The sequence below is a fragment of the Scleropages formosus genome, chromosome 15, assembly GCF_900964775.1.
Source record: "Scleropages formosus chromosome 15, fSclFor1.1, whole genome shotgun sequence".
Taxonomy (NCBI): Eukaryota; Metazoa; Chordata; class Actinopteri; order Osteoglossiformes; family Osteoglossidae; genus Scleropages; species Scleropages formosus.
Genome location: NC_041820.1, coordinates 1,086,748 through 1,105,734, shown reverse-complemented (window position 1 = coordinate 1,105,734; position 18,987 = coordinate 1,086,748). Strand labels below are relative to the sequence as shown.

The window sequence follows — 18,987 nt, the reverse complement described above, 5'->3', positions numbered from 1 at the left end:
ACACACACTGAGCCTCCACTTGATTTGCCTGCTGCTTTTCCTAAACATTCATCACTTTCTTTTAGTGAAGAGCTGTGGCGGCACAAATTTGATTTGGAAGATACTGTACCGACACAAAAAGTTGTTAAAGACGAATGTTTCAGCTGCTGGATTCGGTCCTGGCCAAAGTGTGGAATCAAACTGAGAAAGTGTCTCTCTGTGTCTGTGTGTGTGTGTGTGTGTGTGTGTGTGTGTGTGTTACCGCTGCAGTATGAGCAGGATCCTCTGACCTTGACTGATAGGAATCAGATTCCACATGATGGCAATTAATTTTCATGAGCGAACAACCCCCTCCCACCTCCTGCGTCCACACGCTGCCCCTACCCCCACCCTGTGTCTGTACCCACCCCCCCACCCCCCCGCTCCCGCTCACTACACTCGTCACCGCTCTCGGTTGAAGAGCCAATCAATATATGCAATTAATTTGTGCCTGTGTGCCCCCCCACCAGCACAACTGTGTCTGCACCCTGACATCAGCAGGGTCACATGTGCCCCCCAAGCACTGCAACCCCCACACACGCTCAGGGTGCAGCACAGGGGGCTGCGGAATCTGACGTCTATAAAAGGGATAGAGGGGTGTGTCTCAAACAGACCCCTGCTGGTGTCCACATGTACTGTATTTTCACAGTTCTTTCTTCCTTCCTTCCTTCCTTCCTTCCTTCCTTCCTTAAATCCATCCATCCATCCTTAAAAGAATGAAGCACTCACATCCCGGCCTGAATATCTCCTCTCTGTGTTTCTAACTGGAGTGCCTCTCTCCGGCTTTCAGACCAAAGGGATTTCGGCTCAAGGGTGAATTTGCCATTTATTTCCAGGTCACAGTGCTACAGACTAAAATAAAATGGATCAAGTGTTTTGGAGCTAATTTCTTCTTCTGGCACCATCCATTACATGTGGCTCTGCTCTTAGCTGCTGTAATCACACTGGATTTGCCGAGAGGCTAATAGGATGTGTCGGCTCTAAGAAGCCAGTAAGATGCAGTGTAGTCTTGAAGTCAAGAAGTCAATGAGATGCATAGATTTTAAGAAGCTGGTCTTCTGTAGTCCTGGAGCACTCATTTAGATGTAATCCCTCAGAAGCCAATGAGATGTTGTGCAGTCCTTCAGAAGCCAATGAGATGTCGTGTAGTCCTTCAGAAGCCAATGAGATGTTGCGCAGTCCTTCAGAAGCCAATGAGATGTAGCGCAGTCCCTCAGAAGCCAATGAGATGTCGTGCAGTCCTTCAGAAGCCAATGAGATGTCGTGCAGTCCTTCAGAAGCCAATGAGATGTCGTGCAGTCCTTCAGAAGCCAATGAGATGTCGTGCAGTCCCTCAGAAGCCAATGAGATGCAGCCAATCATACATTGTGTTCCTTCCTGGAGTCCAATCAGATATGTAGACTTTAGGGAGGTCACTGTGACATATTGTCATGTATTCCAAAAAAGGTGTAATAAAAGATCTGGGTCTGGCTGATGCTCACACATTAAGTCTGGAGACATGAGTGCAGAATTTCTGGACTTCTGAGAAAACCTCCTGAATGCACTTCCTTCATGGTGTCCTCAGTTTTCCTCGGCCTGCTCTCTCCATTTCTCATTGTCCATCATCACACGTTACTTAGTGATGAACGGCACATGTTCACCAGGTACCACCAGCCCTAGTGCTAAACCTCCCCCCCGTGGTAGCGTAAAAATGGACACCCTTCCTTTAGATACCACCAATTAAGAAATGGTTGATGGGTGCGTGGTCACCTGTCCTGTCACATTCTTTTCCCTGAGCCATCTTCTCGGGCATCCACACAGTCACACCAAAGCAGGCATTTGTGGAGGTGCGAGTGGAGAACAGACAGGTGGGCTTTGGGACAGGAAGCGGTCCTGGAAGGACAGCCTGTGGGGGTGGGGAGGACACATGCCGCAGTTCTGCAGGTGTCCGTGGGATTAAGTGGTGTATGTAGGGCAACAGTGGCTTATCCCGGGCCACTCGGAGCCGAGCGGAGGGCAGAGGGGCAGCTGAGCCGGGCTGAGCCTGGGTCACACAGAGGACACAGAGGGTGCGGATCTCCTCGACCCACAACCGCCGGTGCTTCTCCTCTGACATTTTGCCATCCTGTTAAATGGATGTGCGCCTTGTCCAAAGGCTACAGTTCCTCGGTGATTCCACGGCCATGAGACCGGTCACATGACACGTCCAGCTCGGCTCTGACCGTAACGGAAAGCTCCTCTTCAGATCTGTCCGTCAGCCGGAAGTCCACCCTCACCGGCTTCTATCTTCCTGCCGCTGGCGTCGGCCCTCGAACCGCACCGATCGGCATAGTAGCACTGCGCCGGGGTCAAAGGGCGCCCCGTGAGCCATCGGCTTAATTGAAAGCCGCACAAGCGCACATGGGCCCACGCGACTGGTGTCCCTCCTCCACCCCACAGCCGTCCCCAGGGAGCCGTCCAGCGTTGGCAGAGGGGCCACGGAGGAGCGGAAGGGGGGAGCGAGGACCATGTGCTGACAGACATCTGTCAGGGTTCGAGTGGTCGCAATGTCTCCTTCACTCCTTCAGACCGTGGCCTTTGTTCCAGCAAGCACTGTGCGTGCGTGTGTGTGTGTGTGTGTGTGTGTGTGTGAGGTAGAAACACATGGGGGCCGCATTGTCCTCATCTTGCTCTAAATCGCTTTAGAATTTTTTTGCACTACAGAACTGTACCAGGTTAAAAAAAAGGTAAATTAACATGTAATTAAAGAGACTTTTCCTGATCACTGCAGGAGGGAGAAATAATCAAATCTGGAGAAAATGTGCATGAGGCATCCAGGAGAGATGCGGTGTGGTTACGGTGGACGTAAACTTAAGCGCTTTGGCCAAGAGAGACGCGCGGCTCGCAATCAGCGCCTTTGTTTCGTGCCGCGTTTCCCCGGGCACCCGAGCGTCCTGCACACGGGCGACATGGCGCCATTGATGACTTTAATGACGGCTCTCGGTGCAGCGCGGCACAGGAACGGTGCCGACGGCACCGAAGCTGTTCGGTTCTCCGAGATCTGTTCGCTTGTTAACCGGAAGCCGGGAGAAACCCAGGCTGAGATTCCAAGCGTGCGATCGGCTGGAGTTCTGTCATCTCGCACATCACTGAACCAACACCCTCCCGGGTCACTGCAGGACACTGACTTCATCCCCCACAATGCAAGAGTGCTGGAGCGAGAGGACTGGGGGTGGGGGTGAGGTGGGGAAGATGGCTGGGGGGGGGCAGGGGAACAGGTTACCCGGGCAGAACCCTGCAGAACCCCCCCCCCGCCACACACACACCTTGCTCCTCATCTTCCATGTTGATGACCATAGGTTAGACGTGGAGAAACGCACAGGTACCTGTGGACCCATCGCTTACGCCTCCTTTGTGTGTGTGAGTGGTGTTTTCAGGAAGGAGGCTATCAGTCATTTCGCATGTTTGTGGGTCTTCAGAGGAACCCAAGGCGATGGAGCTGAGTTGCACCGGGGTGGGGTGGGGGGTTCATATGTTTCATATTTAAAAAAAACACGGTACTGTACAGACACATAACTTTCGGTACAACTCTGTCCACACGTGTTTTACACCAACTCCATGTGTAACATGACACGCACTTGGGTGCGTTTTCTTCACCGTATGCGACACTTTACTGTGTTCAAACACGGTCTCTTCTTGTGTGGAGTGTGGTGCCTCCCCCCCAACCCCGGTAGAGGAGGAAGAGGAAGGAGGCCTTGGGAACAGTGTGCGTCCCGACAGGGAAACCTTCTGTCCAGCTTTGGCCTTAAGAGCAGCATGAGCAGATGGATCTCCGCTCTGTGTGTGTGTGTGGTGTGTGAGCACACAGAGACCAGAGAGAGCACAGTTTGTGTTCCCTTTCGGGATCACTTGGCTCACGCGTGGCCGCGGAGAAACACACCCCGTTCAATGTGCGTCGACCTCTCGCGCTTTACTTCGTCCGTCTCGCGCTCGTTCTGCCTTCATACGGGGTGGGGGGGGCAGCTCATTAGCATGCTGCGCGAGCTCCTTAATGTGGCTATTTATTTTAATTTAATTTCTCTCACACACGTGCCGTACTGTTGTCGTCTGTGTCAAAGTCGCATTAAACTCGCGGTCGTTAATTCGTTAATATTCTGCCGTCGGCGTCTCTGTGCCTCATGAATATTCATGAGGCTTCGCCCCTCCTCCTTCGGAATGCCGGAGCAGCGGGACTCTGGAACTTTCGTGCTGTGCGACGCGGGACTGCGGGCACCTCACCCTCGCCCACATGGCCGACGGGAGCGAGCTTCCCTCCGCGAGCCGCGCGCTCGCGGGCAGACGGCAGCCGATGGCGGTGGCAGGTAAATGGGCCGCGGGTCCGAAGCCGGGCTGCAGGAGGAGCGACTCTGTCTGTGGTCCCGCGTCCATTCCTAGTAGAAAGAAGGCAGTGCGACCCATTGGGTTAGCGAGGTTTCCTGCCTGGTTTGGACAACTGGACAGGTGAGGTGTGTCGGCTTTGTGTACCGTGGTAATTCCCTTACTCGGGGCCACCGGGGCTGCCCTCCGCTGTGAGCCGGATGTTTTTTTGCCCCCCCTCCCCCCAGCAGAGCTGAGGCCTGTGGTCAACACTCTAGGACACTTACATGTATTTATTTATCACATGCTTTTCTCCAAAGCAACTTCCAGTGAACTCTATGCAGTGTTATCAGCTCACACACCTATTCACCGCAGTAACTTACACTGCTAGATATACTACTTTCAAGGGGTCACTCATCCATACACCAGTGGAACACACACACTCTCTCTGTCACTCACACGCTATGGGTGAAGAGTCAGTCTTTTGACTGTGGGAGGAAACCCACACGGACACAGGAAGAACACGCAAACTCCGCACAGACTGAGGGGGGGAATCGAACCCACGTCCTTCCGCACCACCCAGGCGCTGTGAGACAGCAGCGCTACTCGCTGTGTCACCGTGCTGCCACTTCTCTGCAGAGCAACTTACGGCTCAGTGTATGAGCCCCCCCCCCGAAGGCTCGTCTGCATAGCTGTTCTGGGGGGTGCGCCGCCGCCCCTCTCCGAATGGCACGGGCCAGGGGAGGGCGGGACTCGCCACGTCTCACCACGTGGACCCAACGCTGCTGTCGACTCTCTCTGTTTGTGAGGTCGTTGCTGTAGCAACGTCAGCAAAGGTCTCCCTGATCAGGGGGTGGGGGGCCAGTAGCCCTGCCCACCAGGCCTCTGCTGACTCTCAGAGGTGTGGCGGTTGAGGGGGACGCAGCTTCGGTGAGAGCAGGTGCGGGGTGGAGCCGCAGCCATAACGGGAGGCGCGAGGGTCCGAGCCCCGCGGTCCAGCAGGAACCACTGGAAGCTCGAGGCTCCGTCTTGCCGACTGCAGCAGTTGCAAAGAGAGCGGCGGCTGCGTGGGTGCGTGGGAGTGGGTGGAGTGGCCGAGCTGATGGTACTCCTCGCCATGGCAACTGCAGGAGGTTGCTAGGATACGGCTTTGGATTGAAAGAATGGGATGAACGCCCAGCGGTGCGTTTTCCGCTCTTTCCAGGCCTGCGTGGGGTGTGAAGACCGAAACTCTTCTCGGCTGAACAGGTGCGAGGAGCACAGTGTGAAGAGGCAACTCCGCCGTGCTCCGCCCCCTCGCCCCACCCCCACAGGCACGAGCGGCATTTTCGGCTGGATTCCGCCTGTGCTCCGCGACAGGGTTCGAGGATGGAGCTGCCGGGTGTGTGCGGGTTCACACAGGGGAGGCCGTCTTTCAGCCCCGGGTTCCTCGCAGAGACATCGGCGATCAGCTCCGCGGTTTTCCTCCGCTTCCAGCAAAACAGACGAGAGCGGAGATCCGCCGGAGGTCCGTTCGTTGTGGCGCAGCGTTCTGGTGTTTTAAGTCCTGAGCCACACGCCTGCTGGAGGTTTAGGGGAGCAGGATCTCAGTTTCTCAGCATCTGCAGATTGCTGTGGTCTTTAGGAGGTCCGCTGGGCCAAGCCTCGAACCTCGACGCATTTACACACATTTACTTGGGTGTGTGTTGTCACTGGAGCAGCGTGTGGTGCGCCACCACTGCTGGGAGTGGGACTTGAACCGGCAACCTTCAGGCGACAAGTCCACGATAGTCAGCGCTGCGCTAACCCCACAGAGCCGCCTTCCTCCTTCCCTGCAGCGCTGCTCATGGTCCCTGACCAAAAAGCAGTTCCCCTCCTGCACTCTCATAATGCCTTTCTGCAGCTCAGGCTTGGTGTCCGTTTCCCATTCAGAAAGACAAATCGGGGTGGGAGGATTGGAGGAGAACAGGGCTGTTTGTGTCAATGGTGCCCAAGATTGACCCCCCCGTGCCGATCGCTCTCGCTTCCCCCTCCTTTCACGCCTTCGCCGCGTCAGCGTCTCCACGGTGCTGCTGAGCGGAGGTGAACCTCGGGCTGGACCCGCACCGGCACCCGACGGGAGGGGCGCGGAGAGGGAGCGAAGGGGCTGATGGGTAGGAAAGGAGGTGGGATGCGCCGGAGGCGGAGCGCTTGGCAGCGGGACACGACCTCGAGGCTGCCGTGAAGTGCCAGGGCTGTCCTGGCTGGGAGCGCCACCTGCTTCTGGAAGGTGGTGCCCTGTTCGTGCTGCTCCTCGCTCTCCATCGGTCTCCATCGAGACGGGTCCTCGCTGGCCGCCTTCCTCCTCATTGTCACCTTATCACTCCTGGAGTTGCTGGGCTTGTGACCGGCTCTTCTGCCCTCTGTGTGTGTGTGTGTGTGTGTGTGTGTGTGTGTGTGTGTGTGTGTGTGTGTGTGTGTGTGTGTGTGTGTGTGTGTGTATATCTCCAGTGACAAGTCCATTAGTCCATGTGGTACAAATCACCAATAGTCCCTTAATGTTAATCTGCATTTACTGCACGTGTTTACTGTTCCTTCCTTTCCTTCTGGTCCTAATTCCACTTCAGTGCAGCTCATTACGGTAACGTGTACAGGGTACAGCCCGGTATGTTACAGTAACATGTGCTCTGCATGTTGAACCACGTCACCGTGGGGCTCCATGACCCTCGCTGGTGTCTGTGCTCCTCCCCTGGGCGCAGTGTAACTGTGGCTCCGTAGCTGTGCGGCACCGAGGGCACCGAAGGTTTACAGCCATTTAATCTTCTAAGTGTCTTTCAGAGCTGAGGATCCAGCTTTGATCCCTCTCAGCAGGAGCAGGGCGGCCGGAGCCACCGCGGTAATCCCTGCTGTACGGCCTCATTTACCTGATGTTGAGCCGAAAGGGGGCGGGGAGCTGGATTAGGGCACGGCAGTGGGTGAGATTTTGGGTGGGACACCACGGAGAGTAATGGGTGGAGGCAGCGACCACAGTCCATGTTCATCTGCTGTTAAACCTGCCGTCCTCAGGCACGGTGCGGTACAGTACGGTATGGCACGGTGCGGTATGGTATGCGTGGCTCATTACTGGAACAGCGTGTAGTGCAGTGGTTAGAGCTGCTGCCTTTGGACGCAAAGGTCGCTGGTTCGGATCTTGCCTCCGGCTGTAGTACCCTGGAGCGAGGTACTTACCCTGAATTGCTCCGGTAAAATGACGCAGGTAAATAATTGTAGGTAGATTACCACTGTAAATCAGAGAACTGAGTAAATGTAACAGGTACACAGTACAGTCTCTGTAGCATGTTACAGTAACAGGGTCCCCGCTCCTGCCAGCATCCTTCTTGCCTCCCCGTTCTCTCGAACCCCCTGCACCGGCTCCGCACCGCGGTCCCCACACTGGACGGTTGGCCCTTGAGCTCATTGCCGTGGGTCGTGGGCAGATGGCCTGAGACTGACCCCTGTGTCCCGTCGCTCTTTGTGTTTCTGCAGGAAAACATGCGGTCAATGGCAGGACCACGGTGGAGCCCTTCCCAGAGGGCATGGAGATGGTCATGTTTGGTGAGCGCTGGCCTTTGGTTGACCGTAAGTCCACCGTGATCTGTGTTTGCAGTCCAGGAATGACTCTGACCGCCGCGTCTCCGTCCTGCAGGAACGGGTTGCTTCTGGGGGGCAGAGAGGCGTCTCTGGCGGGTGCCTGGTGTGTTCTCCACCCAGGTGGGCTACTCTGGGGGCATCACCCCCAACCCCAACTACCAGGAAGTGTGTTCAGGTAGGTTGAAAGTTGAAAGAGAGCAGCAGCCCCCCCCCTTTCTTGGGCTCCAGAGAGTCCCACAGGGCTTCCAAAGGGGCCGTGCCACTCCTGGTACCGCTGGTGGGCTCCTCTCCGCACGCACACACACACACACACACACACACACACACACACACACGCACAAAAAGCCACATCGATCAGAACAGAAAGAACGAATCTGTGTTTGTTGGAAGTTTGGTTGAAATGACTTCTGAAGAAGAGATGAATGCTGTGGTGCAAACACCAGGTCATCACTCCTTCGCGAGACTCCTGGTTACTTTTTGGCTCGAGTGTAAAACAATGAGAGCGAGGAGCCGATCCCACGGCCCGTGTCCATGGTGCGAGTGTCGTCCTGTGGCGAGTCGGTGTGTGCTTGTCATTTGTTGTGTGCGTGTGTGTGTGCGCGTGTGCGCTTGTCGCAGTAGGTGTTCCGCTGCAGAGAGGAGCTCCGGCCCAGTAACCTGTCCATCCACACACGCTCACACACACTTTCACGTGTGCAAACACGCAGCCACCGCTGCAGAAACAGTCAGGCTTCCTGCTGTGCCCCAAACTCCTCCCAGTGCCTCTGCAGTGGATTACCCAGCATGCCCCTGTGCCGCCCAAGCCCGCCTCCCCCCTGCTGTGACCTACTTGCGGGGAGTCTGCTCTGCAGCATTGCATGAGAAACTGCCGTCCCTGTGCAGCCCCCCTCATGCGCTCCCACCCTAGGCCTCCGTCCCAACGCCCCCCCCCCCCCCACCACCACGGCTGCGGTGTCGACGCACGTTCCAGCACTCCGACAGCTTCCCGTCTCGCTGCGGCTCCTGGAGGCTCCCGGAGGAGGCTGTCCCAAGGACCCTGAAACCCCTTGTCCGTGTCACGCAGTGCAGGAACACGACAGAGCCGATGCACCGGCGTGATCTTATCCATGCCTGTGCTCATGTTTTTGTCTCTCTTTGTTGATCAATATGATCAATAATTGTTGCTGTGTGTCTCGCTGGGTTTGTCCAAGCCAGGTTTAATTTCGGAGGACCAGTCGAGCTTTCCCTCAGCAAATGGCGCTGAGGTCCCCCGCAAGGTGCCTCTACGGTGCCTCTGTGTTTCTGGCACTTTCTGCCTGATTCCCATAGTGCTTTGGGGACTTTTTGGCCTGCGTGTGGGGCTCTGATGCCCATCACGTCGTCCTGAACTGTGTGCTTTTGTCACCGCCGTGTCCCTCTGCTGTGATCGATCCTGTGATGCCTACAGCGGTGACAAGCAAGGCCCTCGCGTTGCTCTTGGACTGTGCTGTTTGGTCAATACCTTTTCCTCTTGGTACCGTTATTCCAAAGAATTTTACGTTATTTGCAGAGTTTACAGGAATGTACAGTGTTTTTACCATTGTTGTTGTCGGTGTTCTTGCACAGGTCTTTGGCTGTTCGGGGTGGGAACCCTGTGGAGCCACATTCCAGTAATGTTAATAATCGTAATCGGGGACAGCTGGTAATGTAGTGGTTAGAGCTGCTGCCTTTGGACTCAAAGGTTGCAGGTTTCAATCCCACCTTCAGCTGTAGTACCTTTTGAGTGAGGTTCTTACCCTGTGTTGCTCCAGTAAAAGCTACCCAGTTGAATAAATGGATAAGTGGTTGTAAAGTAAATTAACATTGTAAGTCGCTTTGGAGAAAAAGCATCAGTTAAATGAATAAATGTAAGTAATAATAATAAAAACTGTAAGAGCAGCAGTGGCTGTGAGTGAGTGTTTGCTGTTCTTCAGGTCTAACAGGCCACGCTGAGGTGGTCAGGGTGGTCTACTCTCCGCAAGATGTCACTTTTGAGAAGCTCCTCAAGGTCTTCTGGGAGAGCCATGACCCCACCCAAGGTGAGTTGGATCCTGGGGCCCCGCCTGTAGCGAAGGGGTACTGGAGTGGAAGTCCTGGTCCGAATGGAGTCGTGGTGGCGGGGGACTGGGGGGTAGCAGACGGAGCCCGGCGCAGACGGACTGTGCTATTTGTCTGAGACCATAGAGCTCCCCCATTTGTACCTCGGAGTCTCCGTGGGAAGGTGATGTAACCACTCTAATGCAGCATGCGTCTGCACGGTCACCCAGCATGCGTCTGTGCAGAGGCCAAAAAAAACCTGATGAAAAATTTATAAACCCCAAGTTGCGAAGGCAAACGCTGCGGGCTCCTCCTTCCGGTCCCACCTCCGAACCTGGTTGACTTGCGCTCCGTGAAGAGTGTCACTTCTCGACAGCCTGTGCTGCTGAAACGGTGCTCCCGTTCAGAGCTGGTCACCAGAGACACGTTGCTCTTGAGCGGGAAACCATGGCAGGAAGGTGAGGTCTTCCTCCTTTCGCTTTGTCCTTGCAGCCCTGTTCCCTGTCCCTCCAAAAGTTCCCCTCCAATCACAGCTAGGATGACAAAACTTGTAGCCAATTGGAAGCCTCCCAAACCTCAAGGAACTGTCCAGAACCTGGTTGCCCACTGAGTGGAGCCATCTGTCTTCAGTAAGGCTTTCGAATGCTCTTATGTTCAGCTGGAACTTTCTAGAAAACTGCGGCTGGTGCACTATGTTTGTTGGATTCCAAAGCTTTGCTATTTGAATGCGAATCCAAACTGAAATCCGAGAAGCTGTAATGAAGTGTCAGACTTGCACCTTGACCTACGCAGATTAATTCAGTTCGATTCAATTAATTTTTATAGCGCTCTTCTCACAGTGACACAGAGCGCTGAACAAAAGGCAGAAGACCAAATAAACAAATAGACAGTGGGCTATGTTGTTGAATTACTGCAGTATCCATGCAGCTATTAAAGCTATAAGTATGCCTACTAGCCACCGAGGAAAGGAACAAAAAACTTCCAACAGATAGGCAGGGGATAAAAGAAAAACCTCTGGGGGTCCAAGTAACCAGTGGCATGACTTAATGAAATATACAGTTTTATTCAGAAGGAAAAAACACAGCAAACCAGAATTACACTGGTTATTGATTTGCCCGAGGGAACATGTGAGTCTTAAGCCTGGATTTAAAGGCAGAGACGGACAGGACACTTCTGACAATAACCGGTAGACTGTTCCACAGTTTAGGTGCTCTCTAGCTAAAGGCAGGACCTCCTGCTGAGGTCTTATTGATCACAGGTACTTTAAGGTAACTGCATCTAATGAAGGGAGATTTTTGTCCTGGGATATGAGTGTCAATAATGTCACAAAGGTAAGCCGGAGCAATGCCATGTACTGCCTTATATGTCAAAAGAAGGATTTTATAATCAACTCTAAATGTGACCAGGAACCAATGCAGTGATTTCAGTACCGCTGTTATATGGTCAAACTTCCTAGTTCTAGTGACGATCCTTACAACAGCATTTCGTACCAACTGTAGCCTGGATACAGTCTGGTACGAACAACCTGACAATAAAACATTACAATAGTCCAGCCTGCTTGAAACAAAAGCATGAACCATTTTCTCAGTATTCTGCCTAATTTAGCTATGTTTCTCAACTGAAGGAAGCACAATGTAGCCAGTGTACCAACACTGAAGTTTGTGCTACTGAGGTTTGTGCATTTTGGCGCCGAGTCCTTGTCCTTGGAGCAATAAGGTAATCGAAGCCTCCGCAGGTGCCTTGGTGGACATCCCCCTCCCAGCACGGTGCTGCCGTGTTGTGTCCCCACCTGAGAATCGATGGGTCACGAGAGGCCCGAAGTCCCTGGGAGGCGACCTATCGTGAGAATGATAATGGCTTCTGTAGGCATGCGGTTACCTCAGGGGACAAGAGGGTGGAGGCGAGGTAAGGTGAGGCGCTCGGAAGCCGGATGTGGTAGCTGTTACTCGCAGAGGACCGGACTGCAAGGTGTCCAGGCTAGCTGTAGGAAGACCTTATCACCCCTCACCTCTCCAGTCCTCTTTCAGTGCTCCACACACTCGCAACCACACTCCCGTACTGAACTTGGGTCTTTCATCACATCCAAGGACTTCCACATGCGCCTTGCTGCTACTCTGGCCCGCACCAGTGCAGTTGCCTCCCCACACCACCCCTCTTCAGGTTGCCTAATCCGGTAAGTTCTATGGTTTTAATAATTCAGAGCCCTCATTCAGTTGAGCCCAGTCAAACACAGAGATATACAAACTGTGTTTTCTATGGAGAAAAGCGTCTGCTAAATGAATAAATGTAAATGTGCTCGCATATACACAAACGCACGTACGGAGACGCTCTAGTACTGGCCGTGGGATTCAAGATGGTGGCAGAGGTGGGATCGCTTACCTGAGCTGCTGGGCTTCTTCTGTTTAATTTCCAAGAATGCCACAATTCAGTGGGGCCCAAGCCAACATGTCCAAGAAAAACTTGGAAAACCACTTCCTGGGGTCCTGGTCTTGCCAAATTAGGCCTCCCTCACTACGGATGTTGGTGGGGGACCAGGGCTGGGAGTGGGACCAGGATGCTGCTGGGGGTTGGACTCATTAGGCTTCTGCACACAGAAGCCCTGGCTAGTGTGCAGTTGTGATTTTAACTTCCCTCCACTGAGTTGTTGGACAGAACTCTCCATGGTCACCGAGGCAGCCCAGACCTCTTCCCCGTTCTGGTCCAGCTCCACCAAGGGGACTCCAGGTAGATGTCCAGTAGATCCTGTACTTGGGGTTCGAGCTCTCGAGGGTTGCCTGCCGTTTGCTTGCCGCCTGACTATTTGGTGACCCTGCCCATGGCTGACTTGGGCTGGAACCAAATCCTCACCACCTCCACCCCCCTCCCCCCTGCTCCCCTTGCGTCAGTGCCTTACATAAGCAGCTAAAAATAACCGGGAGGCTGCAGCAAGATGCAGTGCCATGGCACGCACATCCCGTCGAGTCCTTCCATGGACCCTGTCCCGTGGGCCTGCGGCGTGCGAGTCTGGCCACTGGCGACTCGCTCCTCTTGGGGGGGATCTCGGTGCTGCAGCGTGGTGGTCCGGGGGGGCAGCTTTGACAAGCGTTTATTCAGCTCAGTAAATATTCATGCGCTCTATGGTCTCCCCCCACCCCGCACTGCCGCCGCTCTGCCCTTCCCTGCCTCTCGTTTGCATGTCTCTCAACCTGTTTCACTGCGTGAACAGACTCCACGGATGGCAGGTGGGGGTCCTCTCTCTCCAGATCTGTCGCCCCCAACCCTGTCCGCATGCTCTGGTGGGAAGCGGCGATGAGCGATGGAGAGGTGCATGCTGGGAGGGGAGCGGGAGGGGTAAACTACCTGTACGCCTGACGGTTTCACGTGCGAAAGCTGCGGTGCTCAAGGTTCACGTGGGTAAGGAGAGTTCCTCCTGGAACTCTGAGATGTGGTGGGTGATGGAGGGGCTGGTTGGGGTTCTTTGTGAGTCGTTCCAGACCTGCTGCTCTTCTCGCCACATGGGCCCATTTTTTCCTTTCGATATTTATCCCCTTCCATCTCCAAATTCCACTCTCTTCTTCCATGACATTGGAGGGAGGGGGAGTGCACTTCAGTACCACGTTTGGGTCTGTTTGAATGGTACAAAGCAGTGATGAGCACAAAGGCATGGAGACAGTTTCCAAAAGGGAGAAGAAGGAAGCGTTTAGCTCCTTACCTGCCACCTTGCGCACTTTGCCCTCGGTGACGCACCCCAGTGTGAACGCTGCACACGGTAACGGGGCCCCTCAAGGAGCGGGAACACGCTCATATTCGTAGCGCTGCACGTCTGCTTGGACCTGACCACCTGAACACACGTGGCCTCTTGTGCGTCGCATGACACCGCGTGGTTCTCGTCCCACCTCCCGTTTCTGAAGGAAGGGACACACGGAGACTCCTGCTGGTTGCTGGTCAGGTTGGGCAGCTCTGGCGGAACCCAAAATGTGCTCTTGGCCACATTAAACTTTGACGAAAGGGGCGACCTTCAGGGAGCTTCTGGACCGGTCCTGGGTCGGACCCCCTCGTACCTCCCACTGCCTTCAGGAGCACTGGCTCATTAATGATTAATTGGGGAAGATGTGTTGGGCGAGGGGGTGCACTGGGGGTGTTTGAGGGGATGATTTTGTCGTAATCCCAGCACTCATACAGGGCCTTCAAAGTAACACCCGCATCTCCACTCGGGGCAGAAACAGCAGTAGGGTGTGTATCCGCATCTCCTTACAAACACTGGTGTGTGTGTGTGTGTGTGTGTGTGTGTGTGTGAGTGAGGGCAAGTGTGTCTCCTGGCTCTCTCTCTCTCTCCGGGCAGGTATGCGGCAGGGCAACGACCGCGGCACCCAGTACCGCTCGGTCATCTACACCTACACCCCCCAGCAGCTCCAGGTGGCCCTCGGGTCCAAGCAGGCCTTCCAGCAGGTATGAGCCGTGGCCGCACTGTGTCACCATACGCAGCCTGCGGTGCTGAGGGTGGGTCGCAACATGCAGGGTTTGGACTCGACACCGAAGGGGTCACCCTGTGCTGCCTGCTGTGTGTTACTCAACAAGACGAATCCACAACACGTCTCTGCTCCCTTTCTTCTCTCGGGAAGGACGAGCTTCTTAATAGGATTCGTCGGGATTTAAGTTTCCATGGAAACGGATTGCTCAGAGGTCATGGGGCGTGGATGTGGCACGTGATGCACCGTCAGGTTACTGTGACTGATGACTGATGAGATGCGTAAGCCTCGGCCTTGGGTGGGGGAGGTCGGAGGTCAGGGCCGAAGCTGGGGTGCAGCGGACGGGAGAAGACCGTCGAGCGAGACGGTCAGGGACACGGACGGGGCAGAGGCTCCGAGATGACCCCCGGCCTCCTGACGCTGATCCCCAGGCTCAGGCACACAGCAACGGCTGACTTGACGAAAAGCAGCGGAGAGGAGACGTGGCTGAGCTGTGTCACTGTGTACAGCACCACACACACTCCTCACGCTGCATTACAACCATCTTCCCTGACAGTGTCATTCTCTGTGCCTCACTCTGCTATGCAGGCCACGCTGAACTGGTGTGTGTGTGTGTGTGTGATTCTGTGCACACCACTGGGTCCTCCATCGTGCACCCATATGTGTTTTTGGCCCGCAGTGTGCAGAGTTGTCCCGGTGAGGCTCTGACACGGTGGATGAGGGACTGCTCCCAGAATGCCCTGTTCCATTCCGCCCCAGCTGGGGGTAGTGCAGGCAGACAGAGGGAAATAAATAATGAAAAGAAAGAAGCCCCTTTTCTTTCCGCAGACCTTTTGCTTTCTCAGCTTCAGCACAAGAGTTTAGAAGAGAGAGGAAAAGCTTGTCAGAGACGGAGGAGGGGGGTGGGGGGGCTATAATGAAATTTGAAATTTGCAGAACATCAAAGCCTTTGCTGGGGTTCTCTAATGGGAACGAGTGCGGAGCAGAGCTGCAGCAGTATCTCGCCGGGTTTGCACACGGGTGCGGGGGGGGGGGCAGGGGCTGCGCAGTGGAGAACAGCTGCGGTTAATGCTCTGTCTGCATGTGCACACTGATAAGGTAGCCGCGCTTCATGAGCTGTGGGACCGGGGCGGGGGGTTGGGAGCGAGAGGCATCCAGGCTCGCGGGGAGAGACGTTGGTACCGTGGTTTACCTTACAAACAAGCACGGTTACATTCCTCTGGGAAGGAGCAGCTCGGCCCAGGAAGGAAGGAGCGCTCGGGGCCTCCATAAGGTGACCGGCTGTCCCGTGGCCGGTAGCTCGCAAACGTACGAATACAGGGACACACACACACACACACACACACACACACACACACACACACACACACATACGTGCTGTGGGGGGTTGAACATTTGAACGTGGTGTCTGAAGTGGGATCGCTTGGCTGAGCTGCTGGAGTTCTGCTCTTTGGTTGCCAAAGATGCCCTAAGCGGAGCAGCCCTCCTTCCACTCTCAAGTATTCGAGGTGATTTTGGGGCATCGTGGGACAAGTGGGTCCTCAACAGAGAACGCTCATCTTCTAGAAGGTGTATCTGAAGGTATCTTCTCACTTTTGTCTTTTCATGCTGATGTTGCGCTCAAGGATGAAACGGCCGCTCTGTTCTGCTCCTCCAAGTCCCTACTGTCCCGCAGGTCCCAGGAGAGACAGACTCGCTCTAAAGCGGCCTAGTCTGTCCAGCTGAGCACCGGACCGTGCCCCGCTTCAGGGGTCATCTCAGTTTCTCCACCACTGCCTTTTCAAAGGCTTTGCAAACTCTCAGAGCCCAGACGGGAGCGTCAGACTTGTGGCCTCGAGAGTGAAGGTGCTCGTGATGCGGAGAACGAGGGCCTGCACTATGCCGAAATCGGTGCGATAGCGATGCTGAGATGATGACTCGGTTTGTCTCGGTCCTGCTGGGGGGGCGACCTGCTCAAATGGGCTTCTGTGTAGTTCTTTTCTCCTGCCCCGTGAAGGCGTCACGAGCCGTTTGTTTCCGCATGAACGTCATTCTCCTGCCTGGAGATGAGCTCTGCGAGTGTCCTGGGTCCTCCCTGACGACTGGACCGGACCACACGTGCTGGGCTCGCTGGAAACGGCCAGGGGTGCAGCACCGCTCCTATGTACACACTTGTTGTTAATCAGAGTGATGGTGACGGCGGATTTGTGTCTTTTTCAGTTCCTTTCCAACGTTTTCCGTGTGTCTGTCTGTCTGTCTGTGTGTGTGTGTGTGTGTGTGTGTGTGTGTGTGTGTGTGTGTGTGTGTAGAGGTTCTCGTAGAGACATCTGTCAGTGTCATCTTTGTGGAGGTTGGCGGGGGGGGGGGGGGGGTCTGTCCTACATGCTCTTGCTTCCCCTGCCGAGCATCAGTTCTTCCAGCGCCACCTTGTGGCCAAAGAGAGAATCGCCCAACACGTGGAGCCTGTTTTCAAAGCTCATTGGTGGAGATTCTGCCCTCACTGCGCGTCGCACTTTTTACTGTCCTTACTCTCATGTCCTCTTTGCTCCCGTCAGGAGTTGCGCCACAAGGGCTATGGCCTCATAACCACAGAGATCCGAGAGGCGCCGCCGTTCTACTACGCCGAGGATTCCCACCAGCAGTACCTCCATAAGGTCCCCAGCGGCTACTGCGGCCTCAAAGGCACCGGGGTGAGCTGTCCCATCGCGGGGGTGGAGACGCCAAGGGAGGGGGGTGAGCCGTGAGGAGGTGGAGGGACGAGGAAGGACCTCGGGGGCCTGAGGACGTCACGGCACAGGTGGCTTTGGACTGGGGTGATGGACCCTGAGGAGGGACAAGGAAGTAGTGCAGGTGGGACGGCATGGTAAAGCGCTGTGTGGGGACAGTGTGGACAACTCGTTTTCACTGCTAGAAGCTGGACTGGACCAGAATGGATCACTGCAAGTGCTGCCCCTTTCTCCCTGGGGATGAGGGTGCAAGGGCCCTCACCTGAGAGTAGCTAACTTTGGTTATTTCATAGTTTGTTCGTGACCTTCTTTGGAGCAGAGAAACATCCCTGTATATTTCTGCATAATTAATAATAATAATAATAATAATAATAATAATAATAACAAACATTCAGTGTCTATTGGCTGTAGTAAGTTCACTGTACATCTCACATATTTGGCGGTGTAGAACAGAGCAGAAAAAGTGGTGTGTACATTCACAAGACACTTTTCTCCAAAGCGACTTCCAATGAACTCTATGTAGTGTTATGAGCCCACACACCTCATTCACCACGGTGACTTAGACTGCTACATACACTACTTACAATGGGTCACTCATCCACACATCAGTGAAACACACACTCTCTGTGTTACATACTATGGGTGAACCTGAACAGCATCTCTTTGGACTGTGGGAGGAAACCAGAGCACCCAGAGGAAACCCACACAGACATGGGGAGACCATGCAAACTCCATACACACTGAGTGGGGGATCAAACCCACATCCTCTCATACCACCCAGGCACTGTGAAACAGCAGTGCTGCTCACTGTGCCAGCGTGCTACCAGTACTGTGTACTGTGGTAGACGGTGTATTTACACGTACATTTGCTGTCTTAGGAGTCGGAGGAAACAGAAGTGCATCGACTACAGACATAAATAGGGGAAGAGAGACACCGTTCTCACGAAGCGGTCACTTAGCGCGATGTCACCATTTAAACAAGCATATCGTTCATGCATAGCAGTGTGTAGAAGTGGGAGGAAATAGGTAGGTGACAAATGACATAACGGGAAAATGTCGGGAGCGCAGAGAACATGAGGGAGGATTGAGTCTGTCTGGACTTCGGAGAGGGATTCAGCAGCTCCGAGGGACAGAGGGAGTTCGTTCCTTCACACATGGGCCAAAATTGAGAACTGGTGGGCTTCTGATTTTGGACCCCTAGTGAGTGTGAGTGGGACCACCAGGTGGGCAGAGGTGACTGAGCTCAGCCATCTGGTTGGGGGTTGGCGAGTAACACAACAGCGTACATACTTACCTGAGCAAGGCACTTACCCCGAATTACTCCAGTAAAATGTACACGGTTGCAAATCGTTGCGGGTTATCTAACGCTGTAAGTCACGTCGGACTGAGGAATGTGGCGTATAAAAGGACATATGTGACATCACTTCCTGTGTCTGCTCTTGTGTGAAGTGTCTTCATTGTGTGTTAAAGCAGTGCTGTGGGCAGAAGACTGCAAACAAGCCTCTGTCTGGTGCCTCGTGGTGCAGTGTGGCCTTGTGCTCAGCAGGGGGCAGCACTGCACAGGGGTTCCCTCCCCGCACATCAGTGGCCTGGTCTTCCTGCCCTGTCTCCTCTGCTCCTGGTTGCGGGATGCTGTGGTGAGGGCACACAGTTCAGGGTTCGACTCTCCCCTTTGGTTCTGTTTTGTCTCCTGCATCTCCTCACTCACTTGGAGGTGTGTGTGTGTGTGTGTGTGTGTGTGTGTGTGTGAGAAAGAGACAGAAGATGGGCTGCAGTGGGATGAGAGAACATGATTCTTTACATGTTTTAGGAGATGAGAACAGGAGTCAAGAAACACAGCTAACCCATAAAACGCGTACACACACACACACACACACACA

The 18,987-nt window shown here is 54.5% G+C and overlaps 1 protein-coding gene across 2 annotated transcripts; it reads left to right on the top strand.

Annotated features, from left to right (window-relative positions):
- Window positions 1-3,899: 3,899 nt before the first annotated feature.
- On the top strand, window positions 3,900-17,605 carry msrab (methionine sulfoxide reductase Ab). Of its 2 annotated transcripts, XM_029258416.1 has the most exons (7): window positions 3,900-4,337; window positions 7,816-7,884; window positions 7,976-8,095; window positions 9,852-9,956; window positions 12,042-12,127; window positions 14,276-14,382; window positions 16,937-17,040. In XM_029258416.1, the coding sequence occupies exons 1-7, from the start codon at window positions 4,265-4,267 to the stop codon at window positions 16,965-16,967; spliced, it is 591 nt and encodes a 196-aa protein (XP_029114249.1). In that variant the 5' UTR covers window positions 3,900-4,264; the 3' UTR covers window positions 16,968-17,040. The 2 variants fall into 2 exon arrangements, with proteins under 2 accessions (XP_029114249.1, XP_018588573.2); XM_018733057.2 differs by lacking the exon at window positions 12,042-12,127 and having other exon boundaries at window positions 16,937-17,605.
- Window positions 17,606-18,987: the final 1,382 nt, after the last annotated feature.

Bases quoted from the DNA above. Each gene is read 5' to 3' on its own strand.
- msrab (XM_018733057.2), top strand. From the start codon at position 4,265: ATGGCCGACGGGAGCGAGCTTCCCTCCGCGAGCCGCGCGCTCGCGGGC. The intron at 8,096-9,851 runs GTAGGTTGAAAG...GCTGTTCTTCAG, and splicing joins CTACCAGGAAGTGTGTTCAG to GTCTAACAGGCCACGCTGAG. The intron at 9,957-14,275 runs GTGAGTTGGATC...CTCTCCGGGCAG, and splicing joins GAGCCATGACCCCACCCAAG to GTATGCGGCAGGGCAACGAC.